Source organism: Protopterus annectens, chromosome 10.part0 (assembly GCF_019279795.1).
Source record: "Protopterus annectens isolate FY-2018-M chromosome 10.part0, PAN1.0, whole genome shotgun sequence".
Taxonomy (NCBI): Eukaryota; Metazoa; Chordata; order Ceratodontiformes; family Protopteridae; genus Protopterus; species Protopterus annectens.
The window spans coordinates 1,419,155,438-1,419,173,008 of record NC_056744.1 but is presented as its reverse complement, the minus strand read 5'-3'; the positions used below and the strand labels follow the sequence as shown (position 1 = coordinate 1,419,173,008).

Here is a 17,571-nt window from a genome sequence, read left to right as displayed (position 1 = left end):
AATTTGTGAGCTAGACTGTCAGCTAATCAGAAAACCATGTGTATGCAAAGAGTATGTATGGGACAGCTGCATATTTTGTCAAAACAGATTACACAAAGTTTGTAAATGCTAAACAGTTTATTAAGTAAGAGAGTAACTTCTCCTTTGATTTTAAAGGTTTATTTTTTTTCCTTGTGCTTTTTGTAGGGGGGCAAGCCCCCCTGCCCCCCATGTATATTAATAGAAAATTATTTTTCACTATACTTGAATAAACGTGAAAATGGTTTGGCATAAATGGGTGGGTTAAGAAAGTAACTTATCCTTTGATTTTTAAAGCCTTAGTACTACAGGTTGTAATTTTATAAGTTCATCCCTGGTACCATCAAGTCTTATCAAGGAAATACCGGATGAATATTCATGCGGACTACTGAACCATCCTATATTTATTCAAGTATAGTGAAAAAGAAATGGCCATGTGCAGACTGTTGGGTGGGTTCAGATGGGCCTTACTACTGCGCATCAGGTGAGGGGGTATTATTGTAAAACAATGCCTAGTTCTCAAGGAAGCACTACTTTTCTGGAAAATGAGATAAGGCTGACCTACCATAAAGTTTGCAACTCGGATATTCTTGTTGCAGAGGTCAGAGCAACCAGTTACACTGTCTTCCATGTGGTGAACCTCAAGATGGCCTGATGAGGTAGTTAAATGGAGCAAGAGTTAATTTTTCCAAGACAAAATTAAGATACCAAGGAGGAGCCACCTGATTTCTAGGTGTACGTAACACCACTTTCAAAAACATTTTGACATGATACTGCATTGAAAGAGGATGATCCATGGGCAGACATGGAGGAGTTAAGACAAGTTATATGATTGTAGCTCACACAAAAAATGCCGGCCACAAGAACATTAACCCCAAAAGTGTGCTGGTTCCTGTCTTGGCACGAGCCAGAATTTTTTTTTTCATTGCTTAATCTTTGGTTTTCTAGTAGCAGGTTTCCTTGCCTCCTTTAATACCTGCTGCATGCCCTCAGAAAATAGGTGCATAAAAGGTATTAATATATTATCATCTAGGCAGTTAGTTGCAGTTGTTTGGGGTTGGAATGTATCAAACAACCCTTGTCCTGTGTGAGTAAGTTCAGTCTATGAGGAATCTTGTGGTAATTGCCCATGGCCATTTCCAGAAAAAGTGGCATCCACTGTTGCTTGGGCCAGAAGGTAGTCATCATGGTGATCTTTGCAGAGTCCTACATATTCAGAATAAACCTGAATATTAGTAGAAAGGGTAGAAAAGCATACAAGAACATTCCTGTTCACGGAAAAGAAAAGCATTTGTCTATCAGGCTTTCTCGGATATAATCTTGGAGCAGAACTTTGTCAACTAATTATTGTAAGCTAGATGAATTCCTGGAAGACCTTCTGATTCAATTTCCAGGTACTGCTCAGCTTGTCTGCTGCATAATTTTGCTCTGATGTAAGATGCCCTCATAGTGAGATTGTGCTGAAATGTTACATCGCAGGCTACCACAACTAATCTGCACAGGTAAGATTTGGATCCGCCTGGTTTGTTAATGTACCACATTTCTGTTGTGGTGCCTGTAAACATTAGTAATGTTCTTGGGGACCAAAGATGATTGAGAGAGTTGCCAGCATTTAAAAGTGCCAACATTTGTTTTACTTTCATGTGTTGTGGTCTTTCTTTTCTGTTTCAAAGATCCCACAAGTTTATCCTCACAGACATTACTCCACAAGCAAACTGTGAGGTGTCTGTTGTGACAGACTATGCTAGAGCTGGAAGGGAAAATGGAAACCTGGAATTTGATAGATTTGACCTCTCCACCAAAAAGATCTCTCTTCACAGAAACCCCAAAATTTTAATCTGAAATGCCAAGATATGTTGATGTTGAGACCCCAAAGATTTCAGGTACCAGTGGATTTTTCTCATGTGGGGTCTTGCTGGACAAATTGTAACTCATAGAAGTCATGAGACCCAAAATGTTGTAATATTCCCTTGCTGAGACTGTAGTCTGAGTGAAAAACTCAAGAACATATCTAGATAAAGATTTACTTTTTCCTGTGGAAGAAAAGCTATTTGAACTGAGGTATCAAGGAGACACACAAAGAAAACAGTCCTGTGAGGATTCAAATAAGACTTAGTTTCCTGACACTTCTTTTATCTAACTAAGAAAAATGTGAATACCTTGCAGGCTGCAGTAGGTTATCACAAGAGATAGATACTTTGTGAATACCCTTGGAAAAGCAGAAAGGCCAAAAGGTAATGCAGAGAACTGACAGTGTGATTCAGACACAGAAAACCTGAAGAAACATCTGGAAATGTCTATAAGAATTGAATGATATGCATCATTTAAATCTAATTTTACCAGAAAACTCAAATGGGTAATGAGAGGTAACAAGCTGAGAAGGGATAACATTTTGAACTTGGGTACTGTCACAAAAAAAGTTTAGAAATGAAAGCTCCAGTAATGGTCTCCATGAATCTTATTTCTTTGGCAGCAGAAATATTTTTGAATAAAACCATTCTAACTGAAAAGAAAGCACAGCAGATGCTGAAGGACAGGAGGAAAGAGTAGTTTGGTCTGGCAGATGAGGGGGAGCCCCTCATAAAGGAGGGGAGACACCCACTGCCATTTGTAACCTAAATGAATTTACGTTTAGAACCTATCTTCTGGCAGAGGCAGAAATGGAGATTCAGACTTTCTGGAAGGATTAAGGGTTTGCCAGGGTGGGAGAGGAGTCTTAGAGATAGTCATTCAGACTTCTTAGACTGTCTTTTATTCTGGGGGATTCCTCCTTTCTTTTTGAGTCCTCCCTGCCAATGCTTTTTTAAATTTCTGCTTACCAGCAGCTTGCTGTATTTGTTGAATTTGCTTTTTTTTTTAAATGAAAGGGTAGCATTAAACCCCTTGGAAAACTTGAAGAAGGCTGAAAAATCTGAGAGATTCCTTGAATCAGCTTACCTGTCTTATCACACTTTCTAAGGTCCTCTGCAGGAGATGTTCCAAAAACTATCTCGTTATCAAAGAGAGAATTCAAAATGTCATCTTTGACATCTTCTGAAAATATCTGAAATGCAGCCGAGCAAACCTCCTCATAACAGTTCCAGTGACATCAGCCCTGGAAATGCCATAAGCAGAATCATAAGCACATTTCAAACAATAGGTCTGATTTGAGATGAGGGTATAAACTCTTCTAAGACTGAGGTACATTATACTATCCTATCTGTTTTCTTGGGGACAACAGGCTGGCTGTCAGGCAAGTTACATGCTGTGACAAAAATATCCTCCAGTGCTGAAAGAACAGAAGGCACTGGAGCAGGTTCTAGAAAACCCAGCTAAAATAAATTATTTCTTCAGAGAAAGTGGAATATCATCATGTTCCCACTGAAACAACTGATTCATTCTGGAAATAGTTTCAAAGAAAGAGAATCCTTTAAAAGGACTGGCAGAAACCATACTCTCCCACCCACCATTAAGGAAACCACAGTAAAAAAATTCTCCAAAGCCAACTTCATGCTTCTTAAGACAGAAGTTGTGAACTTCAAGACACCCATGCAGATGGACAATACAGTTATGACTGCTGAATCCTACACAAATGCACTCTATAAGCACTTACATGAATGCATGGATCATGCTATCCCAAACAGAACCAAGACACTATCCTCCAAAAAAAGGAAGCTAATCTGGTGGTCCCCTGCCATAAACAAACTCTACAACAGAAAGAAGAAACTGTTGCAAAAGAGACTAAAATCCCATGAGTGGAGGAGCTCCCTGGTCAGCCTCAGTAAGAAGCTGAGATCCCTTATAAGATCCTCCAAAGCTAGCTACAAAAACAAAATCGCCACTGATTCTAAGGGCAACCACAAAGCATTCTATAGCTATGCCAAGAATCTGAATGGCAACACCCAGATCTGCTCTGAGTTACAGCACAACGGCACGAAAATTACAGAACCATCTGATATTGACAACATCCTGGCAGATAGGTTCAGTACTAACTTTAAACCCTCTCACCCCCTAAAGGGCCCATATGTATACAGGAAGAATTCAGAGTCCCTGTAATTACATCTATGCAGGTAAAAGCTGCACTCTCTAAAACCAAAAACACAGCATCCATGGGACCGGACAACATCCCAGGCTGCGTTTTACATGAACTTCAGAATGAACTGGCTCCCCACCTAAGCACCATGTTCAATCATAGTCTTATGTCAGGCTTTGTGCCCACTGAATGGCACACAGCAACAGTTATCCCACTCCACAAAGGGGGAGCCACCACTGATCCTGGGAACTATCGCCTTATTAGCCTGATGAGCCTGGTCTGCAAGGCCATAGAACGTATCATCATGGAACTCATAAACAAAGACATTGGTAACCTCCAAACTCTGGACCCCACCCAGTTTGGGTTTGTGAAAGGCAGATCATGCCTTCTGAACCTGATCGACTTCTTTGAGGCAGTCACCAAAGCCGTAGACAAGGGTAAGGTGGTTCACACAGCCTATTTTGACCTCGCCAAGGTTTTCAACACCATCCCCCATTCTGGAATTATAGCTAAACTCACTAAACTAGGTATAAATCCCTATGTCACAAGATTGGTTGTCAACTGGCTTACTGACAGAACCCACACTGTAAAAGTTGCAGACTCCAAATCTGACTTCAAACCAGTGACAAGTGGAGTACCACAGGGTTCAGTCCTGGGACGTCTCCTGTTTGGTACCTACTTCTTTGAAGTACAGGCTAACACATAATGAAGTTTGCAGATGACTGCAAACTAAGAGCCACAGTCGAGTCCCCAAATGATGTGGACATCCTACAGAAGGGACTTACTGAGACAGATGCCTGGTGTCAGAGGCATGGCCTCAAGCTCAATGTCAAAAAGTGCATTGTCATCCCCTTTGGTAAAAACTATGTACCCATGAACTACCACATAAACGGGAGTCTACTTCATGCCGAATGTGTGATATGAGACCTTGGGACCCAGGTGGACAGTAGTCTCTCCTTTGATAATCACATCACCACAGTAGTCAGGAAATCCTTCAATGTGGCACACTTCATCAAAAAAGGGTTCTCATCCTGGAAAAAAGAGGTCATTGTTCCCCTTTTCCCAGCACTCATTAGACCCATTATAGAGTACGACGCCCCTTTTGGAATGTACTTCACAAAACATCTGCAGCAGCTGGAAAGGCCACAGAAGTACCTCACAAAAAGGATTACTGTCCTCAAATAGGTGCCCTACACTGACCATCTCAAAAAACTCCAGCTTTACTCTGTAGCATATCGCCTACTCCGAGGAGATCTCTGCCTGACATATAAAGCTATGTTAAACCCAGAGCTGTTGGACATGCTACACCTAAAGAAATACAAATCCCTCCGAGCTACACACTCTAAGGACCTAAACCTTGTCATCACAATAAACAGGACATGCTGGAGGGATAGATTCCTGTCCCAGAGACTTCCTATACTCTGGAACAAGCTACCCATCTATGTCAAGCAAAATTCCTCATTAGCACTCTTCAAGAAAAATCTTGATGAGTGGATGGGAAATAGGAAATACACCCCAGGGATCACTTCTATGGCTCTGCTCGACAGGGGCACAGGAAATTAACTTTCTTGGGTTGCCTAAGCCAGGGAACCTTGTTGGCTAGGCTTACTTAGGCCCTTGGACCGATAGCCTAGTACCTACCTATGAACCTGTGAATCTAAAATTTGTGGAGACAGAAAGTAATCTGTCCTTTCACAATCATTTTGTGTTTTAAAAATTTGAACCTCAAGAATTCCTTTTTCTTTTATCAGAAATAACCAAAATGGGAATGGTCAAAAGACTGAACTAAACCTTGAGCTAAGCTCAATAAATCACTCATTCCCAAAGTGACTGAGACAGGAGAAGATATATGTCTAACTTTTTGTGTCTTTTTGACAGGAATTTATGAAGTAGAAGACCATATTTTGCCAGGAAAAACCTCCCTAGGGACAGGCATAGCAGTCCAGGTAAGCAGAGGGAGGGATTCCCTGCCCCTTCTCTCAGAATCTTCAAACGTGTCTCTCTTTTACCCAAAAAGCGAATACAACAGCCACAGAGGATGTGTCTAATTGTCTATGGTGGCTGTAAGGACTATACCAGATGGAGCCAAGGAAAAAGAAAAATGGTCTGAGGAAACTGTAATGGTAATAGCAGATTCACCCATCTGCGGCTAATGCACCTTTACAGCCTGCTGTGGTGGCAAAGACATTTTATTAATTTTCTTATTTTTGTGGCTGGCAGAAGGAAGTAGGTTGTTTTATGATTCAGCTGAAAAAGATGCCTGATTCCCCTGGAAACCTGGCAACACTAGTCAGTGAAATGGGTAAGTAGTAAAAAAGTAACTTTTTTCAAAAAAAAAATACATTAGAAAGTGCATTAACCACTTACCCAACCCTCAAAAGTAAAATAGCACTACAGTTACATCAGAAAAAAAGTAATTTTAAATTAGTTTGATCCTTTCTACAAAGGTAAAAAAAACAATGCTCCTGTTTAAAAGTTATTAAAAGTCACATGACAGTTAATAAAATCAGATGTTTACCAGCAGCTGGGATTTTTTCCCCAAAGGAAACTAATTTGCCCATCAACAGAAAGTATTAACCTACCATTGATCCTCAAAAGCCCACTGCTCTGAAGGGCTCTTTTGGTCAGGTAACCTTGAGATGACTAACAGGTTGTGCTGTCCTGTGTAAGAAGGTGATCTTAAGCTGTGGAAGATGACTGGCTGTTATATCCTTAACAAGATATAACCCATACAGCTAAGACTACTGCAGCTGTAACCCATATAGCTAAGACTACTGCAGCTGTGATCATAATAATGAATATCAGCCATATTGTAAATAATATCTTGTGCATTGTATACCGATGGAAAGGAAGCCATTTCGGTTGAAATATCAGATCCTATGTGGAGTAGGTGGAGCCTTAGGATTGCCACCTTTGCATCTTTCTGCTTCCTGACATATAAGCCACAATCCCTACATAACATAAACACCTCTTGCTGCATGATAGCTGCATTCATTTTAGCAAGTCATGTCCAGAAGCACCAGTTTTATATACCATACAGAGTAATTGCAGGAGTAGCCTTAAGAGATGTGGAAGCATGGGCAAAAAGTTACCTGGCACCCCCAATGTGTTACGTTCCCATAACACAAGTACCCCTTTGCCCACTGCCCTCCACACACCATCCAGAGTACCTTTATCATGTTTTCTTACAGTCTGTCTTACTGTTCAGATTTTTCTTTCATTCTTTTCCTGTATCACATGCTAACTGACCAAGACTGAACTGTAATAACTATGAAGGAAAAAAAAAATAATTAAGCTAGGAGTTTGGGACCCACTAGCCTACCAGAAGATACTACAAGTTGAATTTTATTCACATTTTTTGATCTACTGATGGCCTGAGCAAAAATCATGACTAAGGAAAGGTATTGCCTTATTTGTTTTTCTTTCAGGGAAGAAATATATTGTGTCCAAAGCTTAATGCTCAAAGCTGACAAAAATAAATAGTTACCAGAAAATTGAGTAGTAACTCAAAGTTAGAAGACAGATGCTTATAAGGGCACATAAATCATATCTGGGATGAGTAACTACTTCCCTACCCCTCCTTCGAAAAAAAGATAGTCTCTTTCTGTGTACCATTCTAGCATCAGAATGGGATGAAGAAAGAAAACAATGGTAACAGTTATATATTTCAGGTTACTGCTGTCATACAGCTGCACAGAATGACTCCTCACCCCAACACCAACTTTAAATTCCCTCAAAATCAGACCTCGGTGTTGTGAACAGGTCATTATAGCTAGTCTAGGGACAGTGTATTGTCTTAAGATCAACACGTTAGAGTGTATTACTTTACATCTGATTTTGATTGTAAAGAAAGTGAGAAAAGTAAAGGTTGCAGTAATTTAGAGATGTAACTCATTGTGAGTAGCATTCCTCATCTTGAGTCCTAAAAATGCTATGTTCCACAATGAAAGAGTATGACACATATTCATTAAGAATCGTTTTAAAACAAAATTTCTAAGATAAATTATACTAAATTATATTAATTCATCAAAAGAACATTTTGGTATACAAAGTAACAGTTATTAATCATGCTGTGAACTTTCTACTTGAAGTTGTTATCATGTATTTAGTAAGTGCTCCACATTTTGCCTATTTGTTCCACATTGTGAGAAATGGTGTTCCACATTTCGGAGATGGAAGGTTGAGAGGTATGAAGTGAGAATCTTCTGTTACTTTTTGAATAAATAGTTGCATGAACAGCTGCTAGAGCACATATTGCTCAACTGGCCTTGATTATGGATCACACTTTTGCCCTGTCCCAAACAAAATTTCTGATTTCTGGTAAATCATTGCAGAATGCAGTCAGTCAAAAATGCCAGAAATTTGGGTTGGACATGTGTTCTTCAGAAGACTCATGTTGATGCAAAACATGTTGCTCTATTCACTTTCTAAGTGAATTGGAGTAATATTTTAAAAATTATCCTTGAATTCACTGCTTTGTCACTGGCTTTTGAGCAAAGATGGTGAGAGCTGTGAGTAAAAACAGACACACTCCTAGTTTATGCACTAAACTCTGTGGGTTTCTTGGCATTGTTTTTTGCTATTTGCTGAGTCTTGACTTTATTTGTGACATGAGCCTCTCAAGCCAGTTAGTGACAGGAAGTAGTAAGCAGGACAGCAATGTTCTTTAATTGTCAGTACTCCTTGTCAGTGTACTACATGTACTGACAACATAAGCAAACACTGCCAATGCAGGGAAATGTGGAAGCACTTATAAAGTGATTTAGCAACCTCAAAAAAGGAAGCATTTATCTTCAGTAATGGAGAAATGGAGGACAGGTTCCATTTCCAGATAATCTAAAAAAAAAAAAAAACAGATAGGTAGCAACTCTATGGGACTATATTAACAATGCGGGCACAGATGGCCCCTAAGCCCTTGTGAAAATGAGCTATGTTGTATAATGCCCCTATAGTGGTGCTTTGCTCCTCTGCTGCCCACTGAAACCAAATACGTTCCCTACATGCTACATCATCACATCAAAGAACTGGTGTAGAATTTATAAGACCTTTGAAACTCCTAATGTGTCAACTGTCTAACACTGAGAGGTCCCTGTAGCAAGGATGGTTAATACTGCAAAAATCCTAGTGTCTACTGGAATAGGCAGCCCATATATATCCCCCTTGATTCCATGTGAGGTCAGCACATGTCTACTAGCCCCCATATAAAGTCTCTCTCCACACGGTGGAGTTTAAGGATGGGATGGTATGTCAGCCATTGACATGCTCTTTTGCAACATGCAGGGAGGCAGCATGCAACATAGTGAACAATGGCTGCATCTCAATGTGATTAATATGGATGTACACCGAAACATGATGGCGTTCAGGAAAGATGATTGACGCACATAATTGCTCTAATTTTATACATTTCTAATTATGACATCATGTTTTCATCATTTGCATATATGATGGCTCTCATCAGCATTGTTATACTCATTTGCATGTGAAGCATTATTATGGATTAGTTTCTCCACAACTAAGATTCTGAAACATGTGTCTCAGAATCACTCCCTGCATTATATGATTTTTTTTTCTGAATACTCTCCTTTATTCCATGAGAATGGCAGCTTCTGTATTTGAAATACATTTCACCAAGATATGAAACAGACTAGTAAAATTATTGGTTTTACACATTGTACAAGATTATCTCAGAATAATAAACTTTTATATTATTTGCTTTTCTGTTTATTCTGTATAAAGCTGCAAATAAAGTTATCAGTTCAAGTTGTAACATGTATGCCCTGTTTTTTTTTTAATTTTTTAGCTAATCTAATTAAACTATTTTTGAAAATTTTCCTATACAAGTTACAGAGTTTCTTATTTTCCCTGTATTACTGTAGAGCTTTTGAAAAGATTTTTGAAGAGCCCTTTGAGAAAAATGGGAAACTTATCTTCACGAGCCAGAGGAAAGTCAAATGCTTCATGGAATTCTTTGATGGGACCTTGCAACAAAAACCCCAAAAGTTCCACATTCTGAGACGCCTTAATCGTAAAAATAGAGGCCAATGCAAAGAAAAGGGTCCAGACTGGGAAGCCCTTTTATGCCAGAGACTTGCTGAACTTGATGCAGTGGGTAGTGAAGCAGAGGAAGGGACTTCCACTGAGAACTGTAACACGATCCCATGAGCAGAAACAAATTAGATACTTCCAAAGTACTCCATCAAAGCTTATCATGACTATACATTGTACATTTCATACCCAATAAACAGTGCTTTTTCAAGTACAAAGGACTATTCAAATCTCAAATAACAGTTTTAAACTATTTTCAAAAATAAATTAGAAATTTAGCAATCTCAGTTAAGGTAAATAATTATCTATTTGTTTTTCATTATTTATTTTTATTAGTTGACTGGAAATATCTAACTGTTAAGATCCATTTCAGTTGAGTCATGAGGAAAAGCCAAGTAATAATACCAAGCCTGAAGAAAAACAAATACAATAACTTTTTCTTGACTATAAATACATACAGTTTAATACTGGCAGTAAGAACCAAGTGTGTATGACATAGGTACAGAATGCATATAGCAAAATTAGTCACTAAACATCTCCCCAATCTGTGATGACACTAATAAGAGAAGGTGATCTTCAGTGATGCAAGAAAAAGTATTTAGCCAAACATACCTATAGCTAGGACTTCTGCATACTGTCATACAGTGAGACAGTTACTGTCAGAGCCAATGAGCACAAAAGGAATTGACAGATAATATTATGGAAAAAAGATATATGCATATTATTCATTCTGTAAGTGTCTAATCCATTTCAGGGTCATGGGGGAACTGGAGCACATCCTGGATCTCACTGGACACAGGCAATAAAACTGATTCTGAATGGAATGCCAATCCCTCGCAGGATGCCTATAGGATGTATACTGTCACACAGCACAGACATATATGGGTAGTTTGGAGGAGCAACATTTTACTTGCAGCACACAAGATGGATGTTTGAGGAAAATGGAGAACCCAGAAACACCCATGCATAAGAATTGCAGAATATGGAAAAGACATTTTGTTCCTCTACTATATAGTGAATAATTAGTGTGTGAGTGTGTGTGTGTGTGTGTGTGTGTGTGTGTCATATTAATGAACACAAGTAAAAACATAGCACAACATGAACAGATGTTTATCGTAAGTACTGAATATGTTAGCTATATATAAAATTAACAGTTTGGTTGGAAGTACAGATGAACCTATAGTGTATCCTAGCCTCACAGACATTATTGAATGCTAGATGAATTTTTCTATGGTAAACAGACACATGTTCTAAATGTATGACTTAAGTTATGTGGTAACTTGGCTGCATGTACATTTTTTCTGAAAGTGAGTCCTTAAAGTCTATATATAGTTACAAATGTAACTACTGTTTGTGTATAAATGTAAATAGAAATGTAACTACTCTGTGTTTAACTGGAATTTAGTATGATGCAATATAAGCAAATGAAGCTTTTCTCCCCAGGCCTCCACTGAACATGGATATTACCTGTGACGACTGCTCTCTGGGCCAGTAATCAAGGACCCTCAGTCCTCACCACTGACACTGGAGAGGGACGTTCATTTGGAATACAAATGGACACACACACAGTATTATAGATGCAGATCTCTGCACAAAGTGCAATTTCTCTTAAGAGCACATAGGACACACACTCAGCCTGGAGTCTGAATTTCTCTAACTGACTCCCTACAAGTCCCAAGTAAGACTTCCCACTGGTTCAGCTGTAGGGTTAGGTCTTTAGCTGAGTGCCCAAGCCAAGTCCTCCAGCACCCTCTCTGTGAAACCAGTGCTTCGTGTCCCTGCTCTAAGTAGCTGGCACACACACACACACACACACACACACACACTGTGAGATTTGATTTCATACACACACACACACACACACACACACACACACACACACACACACACACACACACACACACACACATGCACACACACCTGGGGCAGATTTACCTGCTGCGCCTCCTTCTGCCCAGAGTATAAGGTAGTTATCACTGCCACCAGACACTCCATAATCAGCTACTCTAAAGCCCATAACAAAGGGTGTCCAATTATACTGTTAATACTCATACAGATGGTAGCAGTTGACCAAGAGAGCTAGGCCTTCAGGAGTGGCCCACACAGTGTCACCAAATAAATATAAGCACTCTCAAAGGTTAAATACTTTCTAAAAATACCAGCCACAATAAAAGTTTTAAATATATTTAATAATAAATAATAAAATAACATGAAAATACTGAATATATATTTACAGTAAACCATGGAATTCTAATCACAGGAAATATTGAAAATAACACTGATGGACAGACTCAGACAAATAAAGAAAAATAGGTAAACTAACCTTCACTACATTTAACTGACTGAATCTAGGAGAATTACTATTCCCTACGTACTTAATAGAGCAAGGCAAATTATATGGTGAATGGACCTTTGTGTTCTCAGGCCCAATAGAGAATACGCAATACTGAGAGAATTCTCTTTGTAATATCTTAAACTCCTAAGATGGCTGGCAGGATGACCTCATCTTTTCACCTTACTCTAAGTTCTCACACTATTCCCCTTTGAAGCTTGAGACAAGATATTAGCATAGATGTGATAAGATGCCTATATAAAGTTTTAGTAATGTTTATGGCAGTGCCTGGGGCTTCCACTCTTTTTACTGAGCTAATGAACAAAGGCTCCTCCAAGACATGCCATCTCCAGTCCTATTCAGAGCTGTGAGATAAGCACTTCAATGGTCCAAAAGATGTTCCAATAAACAGTATTTTTCTTAAAATGAGAAGTAAGCTAGCTGTTTAACCCCTTCTCTTCCAGTTTCCGTTACTAACATATATACATACAGACTCAAATGTATATTCCTTCTCTGTCCAGCAGGACCCACTGTTGATACATTCTTTAACGCTAACAACTTTCCAAACACATTTTGATTTTCAAATGCCGTACAGTTCTAATACATTTGTAACATAAGCATCTGTACAAATCAGATTGATATTCAAATGTCATCCAGTTCTAATGCATTTGTAACATAAGCATTTGTGCAAATCAGTTTGATATTCAAATACCATACAGTTCTAATACATTTGTAACACAAGTGTCTTGTATAAATCAATTTGATATTCAAATGACATATCATTCTTTACAGAACTGCAGCTGGCTATGTTGGCACTAGCCCAAATCATCACATCTCTTAAGAAACACTGCTTGAAAGGAATGAGCCTGTCTGGGATGATATTACCTCATACCCCGTCTTCAGATTCCATCTTCCTTGTCATTGCTGACCCCACTACAGTGCTGCACTGTCATATCATATGCCTGAAACCCTAGGCTCCACCATAGTAACTTGGCATTTTGCTGGCTGGCTCACTGTAGCAATAGATCCCCCTCAGACTCCTCCTGCCTCCAACTGCAAATACTTAGCACCAGGGCCTCCCTGTCATAGTTAGGTTTCGTCATGTTACCATGGTACAATTTGTGCCCCTGCCTCCTGCCTAGCAGTTCTACCATATAGTTAATATCACTGACCTTCCTTACCACTTTGAAGGGCCCCTCCCAAGCTGTCTGCAGCTTATTGTGTCTGACAGGAAGGAGAACCAGCACCTGCTGGCTCAAGCATTACTGTCACACAAGCCTTTTTTCCTTTGTTGGACTCCTGCCAAGTTCTCCTGGGCCAAGCCCATGACTTCCCTGAGCCTTGTCCTGAGGTTAAGGACATATGCCACAAGAGACACCTTGTGGGATTCACATTCACCCTCCCTCTCATCACAAATCAAATCTAAAGGTCCCCTTACCCTAAGACCATACAGCAACACAAAGGGTGAAAAACCTGTGGATTCCTGGGGCAGCTCCCTGTATGCAAACAATAGATGATACAACTATTTGTCCCACACTCTCTTAAACTGGTCTGAAAATGCCTGTAGCATGGTCTTTAGCACAGAGTTTAACCTCTCCACAAGACCATTTGTCTGGGGGTGGTAGGGGCGGTCTTTAGGTGCTTCACCCCACAACACTCCCACAGACAAGCCAGCAGGTCTGACATGAAATTGGCACTTCTGTCAGTGTTTCTTCTGGGAAATCTACCCTGCTGAAAATATCTAGCAAAGTATTTGCTACCTTCTTTGCCTTGACGGAGGACACAGCTACTGCCTCAGGATATATAGTAGCATAATCTACTACCACCAGAATATACTTCTTCCCTGTGGAGGTTGGGGTACTCAGAGGCCCCACAATATCCATAGCTATCCTCTGAAATGGCTTCTAAATCACAGACAAAGGCATCAAAGAAGCTTTGACCTTGTCTCCCGCCTTGCCTACTTTTTGGCACTGCTCACAGGTCCTGCAGTACCCTGTTACATCACTGGCAATCCCAGGCCAATAAAAGTTCTGCATAATGCTTCTCTTGGTATGCATTATGCCCATATGACCTGCAAAAGGAATGTCATGGGCTATGGCTAGAAGTGCCAGATGGTAAGGTCTAGGCACTAACAACTGCTGTATTACCTAACCCTCTAGCCCATCTTCAGGTGTCCACTCTTTGTACAGTAACCCTTTATTCCAGTACACAGACTCCCCTTTCCCTTAAGAATCTGGTGCCTTCCTAGCTACCCCCTCAAGCCTCTTAGTGTGGGGTCTGAGAGCTGAGCCTGTCTCAGCTCTACTTTTGTGACTCTTCCCAGTTCCCCTTCCACAGGAAGTATGGTATCTTCTGACAGTGGTGTCTCACTGTCAGCCTGGGTACTACTACTCACCTCTGCCCTTAACAGTTACCCTGTCCAAGGGAACTTCTTCACCTACCAGCAGCTGTGGCTCATCTTTGGGCTCACTATTACAGGGTATCTCCCTCCCTGAATTAGCCACATCATCAGTCCTGGATTCAGGGGTGTGGTCTATCTGGGTCTCCACCAGGCTACTAGACTCACATGTCTGTGTACAAGCCTGACTGTGTGTCACTGCATGCACACAAGGTACTGCATTATCAAAATCTTTCCCTATCAAGACATCTGCAAGGATATCCTCAAACACACCTAGTTGCTTGCTTCCTTTTCCATCCTCCCAGTCAAGGTGAACCCTGGCCAAAGACAACTGGAATGCAATCACTCCTAAAGCTCTGACTGGAGTGGGTTGCCCAAGTAAGTACTGCTCCTCTTTACCCACTGCAGGCTTCACAATGGTTATATCAGAGGCTGTCTCTCTCTTGGCAGTGGCTTGTTTTCCATCCATCAAAACAGGATACAAGCTCTGCTGGTAGTCTGGTACTCCATTGTCTCTAGGCAACTTACCACTGGCATTCTGTTATTCCCACTTGCTGACTCCCCTACCTTTAGTTCCCCACCTTGCCTCCATTAACATCTATATGCTACATGGCCCCAGTGGTTACTTTTAAAACATTTAACCTTTGATCCTGGCTGTGTACCTAAACTAGTGCCTTCCCCTGTTACTGGTGGACTCTGTTAGGGTGGTATAGGCTGCCCACCATGGGTTCTCTTATATCCATGTGCAGCACTGGGTATCCCTTTCTTGTGCAGTGATGCCCTGCTTGCTAAATAGAGATCCCCTTTCTTCCTCAGCGCATCTGCCGAGTTACATTCCCAGTCTGCCAACCAGATTCTCATGTCCTCATGCAAAGTGCTAAGGGCTTGTTCCCTCAGCAAAAGGTCTGCTAACCCTTGAAAAGTGTTGACCTGACACCCACTCACCCACCTATGAAAATAAGTGCTTAGTTCAGCAATATAGTCACACACACTTTCACCTGCCTTGCATCTATGCTCACAAAACCTTTTTCTGTAAGTTTCAGGTGTTAACTTAAAACATTCTAGTAAACAACATTTGACTTTATCATAATTTAAAATAATCAATATCAGACAATTTAGAAAGCACAGTTACAGCTTTACCATGGAGTAAGGGGGTCCGGAATTATACCCAGGGCCCTTGGTCAACATAATACTGTTTACATACTCTTTCAAATATATGAATAAAACTATCAAAATTATCACCCTCTGTAAACTGTGGAAGAAATGTACTGACCTTATTGCTTCTGGGATTTGGTTATTCCCTTCCTCATTACCTCCATGACCCTAGCAAAGAGTCAGCATATTCTTCACATGTTGATGCTGCTTCTAATTTTCTTCAGACTGTAAATGCTACAGTTTCTCTCTCTGCTGATTCAACTTTGACCTTCAAACACAGCGGTCTATTTGCTGATTCTAATTCCAAACGTTTGGCCTCTTAAAATCCAGATGGATTTTTAAGTCCTCTGAGCAAAAGGTGAACTGTCTTGTTTATGAGGGCTGCAAATTACTATCACCAAACTGGTTATCCTCCTGGCTGCTGGTCTGAGCTGCGACTAAGGCTAAAATCATTTTCTCTTTAGGCAGGCTGGCATACATCAGTCCTTTGGCTTCGTGCACCTTGGCCAACTAGGTCTTTGTCAGCTTGCCATAATCCTCTGCTGACATCTTTGCCTGCTCTCCCTGACTAAACTAAACCAACAAAAAATAAATGAATAAAACTGCTGTGATATGACACTCTGAGTGTCTACCTTGTTGCTTCTGAAAGAATGTGCACCTTTAGTGACAACTGCTTATAGGCTACAGAAGTTCAATATGCCACCACTGCCACCAATATGTGACGTCCCCACTCTGGGCCAGTAATCAAGGAGCCTGAATTCTCATCACTGACACTGGAGAGGGATGTTCACTTGGAATACAAATGGATACATTCAGTATATCCAGATGCAGACCTCTCTGCTTCAAGCGTAACTTCCCTTAAGAGCACACAGGGAACACACTCAACCCAGGGTCTGGGTTTCTCTCTCTCTCTCCCCAGGTCCCCAACAAGGCCCCCCACTGGCACAGCTTCAGAGTTAAGTCCTCAGCCGAGTGCCCAAGCCAAGTCTCCACCACCCTGTGAAACCAGTGCTTCATGTCCCTGGCCAAGTAGCTGACACACACACACACACACACACACACACACACACACACACACACACTCACGCAAGCACACACACACACACACACACACACACACACACACACACACACACACACACACACACACACACACACACACACACACACACACACACACACACACACACACACACACACATCTGGGAAAGGCTGGCACAGACTACCCATGCTGCCAACTTTGCCGATACTATAAGGTAGATTCACTGCCACCAGTCATTTACTATACAGCTCTTAAAAGGGTACCCGATTATACGGAGTGAAATTAATATTAATATAAATGGTAATGTTGACCATATAGCCAGGCTTTCAGGAATGGCCAGAGTTATCACCAAATAAATATGAGCAAATACACCCAAAACTTAAATATTTTCTAAAAAGGACCAGCCACAATGAAACATTTAAATATATTTAAGAATGAATAATAAATGAACATGACAATACTAAATATCTATTCACAGTAAACACCAGAGTTTCAGTCACAGGAAATATTGAAAATAGCACAGCTGGACAGAGTCACACAGCTACAGAAAACAACAATGCTTAACAATT

General features: G+C 40.5%; 1 protein-coding gene across 1 annotated transcript in view; it reads left to right on the top strand.

Annotated features, from left to right (window-relative positions):
- The window catches only part of LOC122812841 (proline-rich protein 14-like), a 59,493-nt gene extending 49,244 nt beyond the window's left edge, over window positions 1-10,249 (top strand). Inside the window, exon 2 of the mRNA XM_044084887.1 lies at window positions 9,907-10,249. Coding sequence (XP_043940822.1) covers window positions 9,907-10,192 — 286 coding nt within the window. The 3' untranslated portion in view covers window positions 10,193-10,249. The remainder of the gene's footprint in view (window positions 1-9,906) is intronic.
- Window positions 10,250-17,571: the final 7,322 nt, after the last annotated feature.